Source organism: Cryptotermes secundus, unplaced genomic scaffold, assembly GCF_002891405.2.
Source record: "Cryptotermes secundus unplaced genomic scaffold, Csec_1.0 scaffold1465, whole genome shotgun sequence".
Taxonomy (NCBI): domain Eukaryota; kingdom Metazoa; phylum Arthropoda; class Insecta; order Blattodea; family Kalotermitidae; genus Cryptotermes; species Cryptotermes secundus.
This window is the reverse complement of record NW_019742004.1, coordinates 63,042-68,990: the sequence shown is the minus strand read 5'-3', so window position 1 is coordinate 68,990 and position 5,949 is coordinate 63,042. Positions and strand designations below refer to the sequence as shown.

At 40.6% G+C, this 5,949-nt stretch overlaps 1 protein-coding gene across 1 annotated transcript in view; it reads left to right on the top strand.

Annotated features, from left to right (window-relative positions):
• The window catches only part of LOC111872988 (engulfment and cell motility protein 1), a 15,585-nt gene extending 13,786 nt beyond the window's left edge, over positions 1-1,799 (top strand). Inside the window, exons 4-5 of the mRNA XM_023867332.2 lie at positions 445-581; positions 1,288-1,799. Of these exons, the coding sequence (XP_023723100.1) occupies positions 445-581; positions 1,288-1,445 (295 nt within the window). The 3' untranslated portion in view covers positions 1,446-1,799. The remainder of the gene's footprint in view (positions 1-444; positions 582-1,287) is intronic.
• The last annotated feature ends 4,150 nt before the right edge of the window (positions 1,800-5,949 follow it).

Below are 5,949 nucleotides of genomic sequence, written 5' to 3'. Positions count from 1 at the left end.
TATATATACACACACACACACACACCTAGCAATATTGAACTATATTCTAATTTGCTGCCACATAGAAAATGTTGTATGTGACATAGCATTCTTCAATAAATTCAACAAGTAAAGAAAATAAAAAAGGAAATAGCCCACAGATATGTAAGATTTGAGGTTCATACATTTGTGCCCTTGAGGAGTACCATTTTCTTTGATCTGGTACCATGCAGTCTTGTAGATGTTCACCAATCATACTATATGACATCACATCCCAGAAGATGGTATTCTTCAGTGCATAGATAATCCCCAAGCTGGATAATTTGCATATAGATAGTACCAAATTCTTTCCTATAGGTCTCCATATAAATATTTAAAGCTGTGAGTATGGTGTTCCAGAAATGTGATCAAAATGAACACGTTTGTATAGTGTGCCAGGCTAATTGTATGCTCTTCCTTGTACAGGAATCGGAAGGCTGATCAAGATAAGATTGATCTTGCTTTCTCTATAATATTAGATGGAGAACCGCGCAGTCTAGATTTTATAGCGCCTGACCAGCAAGCCTTTGACTACTGGACAGATGGTATTAATTGCCTCTTGGGTAAGTTTCTTCATACATTTTAGTCTGTTCATGGATGTTCATGGATAAAGATAGCATTTAGAATGCAGAACACAGTACAAAACATAATAAAACATCCATGAACAGAAAAATACAACAAAATTGGCATCTACTGAATGAAATGCCTAGACTGTCCACTAAAATACATAGGACAAACTGGCAGAACATTCCACAGTAGATACCAAAGAAATATACAAGCAGTTAGAAATAATAATGGTAATTTGGGATACTGAAGTCACATATTAAGCTTAGGAACCATAACAAATATAATGGATGTTATAAGATCACACAAAAAAGGAAAACAAACACATTAAAAAATACCATATATACAAAATCAGTAGAAATAACTTACACATGATGAATGACTCAAACATTGATATGCAATATTCAGAACATTGCAGGAAATGAATACCAGTTAGCAGCACGCACGCACACCCCCCCCCCCCATATAAAAAGCAGAACCACTCCATGAAACAGTCAGAACAGCTGTACATAGCACAAGAATGCATATTATGAGTTTCTTCTGTTACTTAATTTCTTTTATATCCAGATATTCTCCTCAGCACCTTTGTTTTCATGTGCCTTCATTCTATAGTTTTACATGTGGAAGGACTGAGCTTCACACCCATTTAAAATTGCTTGTGAAAGTGTAACAGCAACTTGGTAATGATAATTTGAAACATTCCAGGAAATCCAATGACAAGTGCCACCAAGGACTCTGAATTCAAGATGCTCCTTGACCTTGAAGTTCGACTGCAGCTGCTGGATATGGATGGTATATCCATTCCAAGGAAACCTCCTCCAGTTCCTAAAGATCCACCAAATTATAACTTTTGTTCCACTTGACCCACTGTAATTAGTGACATATTTTCAAGCAGATTTATTTGGACAGTAAGCATTTCTCCTCCACTTCTTATTTTCTGCCAGAACTACAACTCTGGTCTGTACATTCCTTCTTCCAGATAATACTTTTCACCACCTTGCAGCTGCTTTGATTTTGTTCTCTTTACACCACTTCCAATGCTTAGTACAGGTTTTTTTTGTGTGTTTACACTGTCATAGCTTAGTGGCTGCAGTAAGGTTGGGTTGTGCAGGTAGAGAGATTCAGAGCATTTCCATTATTATTATCTGTGCAATTCTATATTATTGTCACGTGTTGGGTGTGTGTCACGCGACAAATAACTTCACACTGTTCTGGATCTAGCGAATTTATTACACATTCACTCTTACATTCATACAATTCACAATTACACAATTACTGCCATTGGCAGTATCACAATTACTTCCGCTGCACTCGGCGACTTCACGATCCACAGTGTCACTCCTGATCTCACACTCTCTCACATACTGCTCAGCCGGCTTTTTATACCGTTCCCTGTTGCCTCGTGTTACCAGCGGTGTCCCCTGTTACGTCACAGTGGGAAGTGCTGTTATGTAACCACAGGGGGGGCGCGGAGTGTTGTCTGGCCTGTTACCGTAGCAGTGGCAGCGCTCCAATGCTGTTATGTCACTGCTGGTGGGGGAGGGGGTGTCCTGCATAGCGCAAATATGTCACACTGCTACCTCCTTAAGGCTGTTTGTCCCAAATAGCCTAACGGTGCATCCCTGTTCCTATTCTTTGAAGGCTGTTCTTGCAACGTCTTTTTGTCCGGCTACTCCTCTTGCAGTGACTATTCTCTGGCTGTTACATCCGCTCCCTTCTTAGGATTGTTCGTCCTGAACAGTTCCATGGTCCATCGATTGTAGATCCCGTCGTTTCACATGCACTCATCGCTTTCATCCATCACACATTCATTCTCACTGGGGAGGCAAGTACTTCTATGTTACCAGCTCCTCCTCTGCTTGAAGTATCTTTTTCCGTTTTGGAGGGGTTGACCCCTCCACAAGATGCATTTCGTCATTTTTGGTAACCCGCTGGAAATTCCTACTGCTCGCTTCACGATTTTTAGCTCTAGCGTCTTCTTGAGAGTCTTATAGGCTGGATCTGTTTTTCCCAGAGGTGATAGATGTCTTGAGCTGTACCCTCTGATACTGATCATGGTTGCTCTCTTTTTCTTGTATAATGGCCGCTTGTTGCCTTGGTCCTTAATTCCATTTTCGCATTCAGGTCTCATTTGATATCTCCTCCCAAGCACCCGTTCTTTCGGGGTTCCTTGTACCACATTGCCATTGCCTGTATCCTGTACAGCATGTAATCTTCCTTATGGCTGCGGTTACTTCTTTCCAAGGTCCACAATTTCTGTGGGTCATAATTTTTCTGAAAATATTCCTCTTGCACCATGCCACTGTTGCATGATGGGACATTTTCCTGCAGGCAGCAGCTAACTTCATCCGGTATCCACAATCTCCTTGGGTCAGTTTCTTCGGCCCTCCATGTCCTGCAGCTTGCTTCTTGCCCCTATGCCTCCTCTTCCATCCTTTGTCTGGCTTCTTGTTGTTGGGCCACCTCAGGTTTCGTTTCCACTGATGTCGGCTCTTTCTCTTCTAGACGCGCCTCCATCTTTTCTGGGCAGGCCATCGTCTCTTTCTGGGTAATCGACGTCATTTCTTCAGGTTTTCAGACCGGTATCACTGTGGCGTCTTCTATGGGGACCTCTTCTTGTTGGGCCGCCTCAGGTTTCATGTCCACTGAGGTTGGCTCTTCTTCTTCTAGACGTGCCTCCATCTCTTGACAGGCCATCGTCTCTTTTCGGGTAATTGATGTCATTTCTTCAGATTCTCCAACCGGTATCACTATGGCGTCTTCTACGGGGACCTCTTCTTCTTGTGCCACCTCAGGTTTTGTGTCCACTGAGGCCGGCTTCTCCTCTTCTAGAGGCGCCTCCGTCATTTCTCGGTTGGCGTCCATTCTGGATAGAAACTCTTTATGGCTGGCCTCTGTCTTAGCTTGGTGGGATCTCATGTTGGCTTCCGACCTTGCTTGGATGGCTCTTGTTTCTGCTCGGATGGCTTCTGTTTCTCCGACCAACTCTTCTCGCATGGCAGCCATCTTTTCTCATCGGGGTCCATCTTTTCTCACCAGGCGGCCATCTTTTCTCGTTGGGGTCCATCTTTTCTCACCAGGCGGCCATTTCTTCTCACCTGGGGGCCATCTTTTCTCGCTGGGCTTTCCACCTGTCAGCCCTTTTCTCGGCAGATTCTCTCTCGGCCCTCAGTTCTTTCCGCAGGAGTTCCATCATCTGCTGTGAGTCCATTTTCTTTTTGTAAGATAACATTAGATGTACTCATAAATTCGATTATTCATCAAGGCGTGTTGAAGTTCGTAAACCACTTCTGACACCAAATTGTCACATGTTGGGTGTATGTCACACCACAAATAACTTCACGCTGTTCTGGATCTAGCGAATTTATTAAACATTCGCTCTTACATTCATACAATTCACAATTACACAATTACTGACATCGGCAATATCACAATTACTTCTGCTGCACTCGGCGACTTCACGATCCACACTGTGTCACTCCTGATCAGACACTCTCTCACATACTGTTCCACTGGCTTTTTATACCGTTCCTCATTGCCTCGTGTTACCAGCAGTGTCCCCTGTTACGTCATTGCAGGGGAGGGGGTGGAGTGTTGACTGGCCTGTTACCATAGCAGCGGCAGTGCTCCAATGCTGTTATGTCACCACTGGTGGAGGAGGGGATGTTCTGCATAGCACAAATACGTCACATTATTTTTATGATATTTGAAATCACCTTGATGTTTTCAAATTTTTATTATTTCTGTTTTCATACCTTATAGCTACAAATCATTCAAGTCACCTTCAAAATCCATCTTTCCATCACTATCAGTCTGTTGTAGCCAAAGTGTTTTTGGTTCCCCCATTCACATTGCTTACTTAGTTGTTCTGGCCCTGTATGTTCTTCCAGTATTTCTGTGTGTTCACACAAACCAAACTTATTACTTTCTGTCTTTTACATGGTTTTTTGTTTTATGCCCATTCATTCTGTTTCATTTTATACACAATTATTCTGCTTAGTTCCATGTCCTCAGTCTTCGGAGTGGCTGCTTTCCAACCAGGATTATATGCTGTGGTGTATAGACCAGTTGCTAGGCAAAGAGCTGTATTAATTTTTAATTTTCTCATTATGTAATTTGTTCCATTCACATTGTTCTCTATTTCTCAGAGGTAAAATATATTTTGTATTTTTCAAATACTGTATAATTGGTATTAAGAAGAATGGTATAATCAATTAATCTTGATGGATACTTTTAAAAGACAGACAGCATGTTTGGTGATAATAGTATTTTCTGAGTAACTGATGATTTTCCTATTAGCACTTAAGCATTGCATTCGTTTTACAAAATAATTCCTGATTATCTGATATCCAAGCATCTGGAGTTCTCACCCAACCAGCATCCATTTAAAAGAAATGTTACCATTTTTATGTAGTTACTTAAAAACAGATTTAATATGTGCATGTGTTCACCTGCCATCACATTGATGTAATGAAGTTTCTTGCTTGTTACTGCCTTATGTTCTACACTGTTATGGCTGTCTGCAATGCAGTAAAGAAATATAGCGACAAATAATGCATATGGATTTAATAAAATTATGCCATGCTAAAGTACTGGTGGTAAATTGTTAGTTATACAATGAATAATTTGTGTTAAATAAAAAATGCCCTTTTCCAGTTCCAGTTATCTTTTTTTTTGGGGGGGGGGTAATTATATCACACTTTTGGAATACGTATTTCATGAAACTTGGTTCACAATGTGACTTCATGTCTTCAGTGGTTTCATTAAATATGTGAGCCTATTTTCTGTATGTTGAAGTAAGATAGGATGGAAAGGGGTGCCATCCTGTTTGTTCTTCATCCGTCCCTTTGATATTATTTTTGTTTTACTCTGAAGCAGAAATTCAGTAGTCTATTTTGCAATTTCTGGAGAAATTTTATTGTTTTGTGTTGCACAGATATAATCTGTAGTATGACATCTGAATGTTTTGAATTCATTATTTTACAGTTTGTAACGTTTCTAGAGAACAGTCCAGTGAAGTATCATCGGGGTTTCACATATATGTTTGGCAACACATCACTGACAGCTACAGAGACCTGTGGCTGATATATTTAGTTGGAACTTTAATGGACTAACTATTTGTTATCATATATATATATATATTATGCAAGTGTACATGCCAACATCAGAGTATGAAGATGATGAAGTGGAAAAAGTGTATGACACAATTGAAGAAATTCTTCAGGAAGATGGAAGAGGAGACACAAACAGCATCATATTGGGAGACTGGAATAGCATCGTTGGAGATGAACCATATCAGAATATTGTTGGATCACATGGACTAGGAAGACGGAATCACAGAGGTCAAATGCTTATTGACTTTTGTGA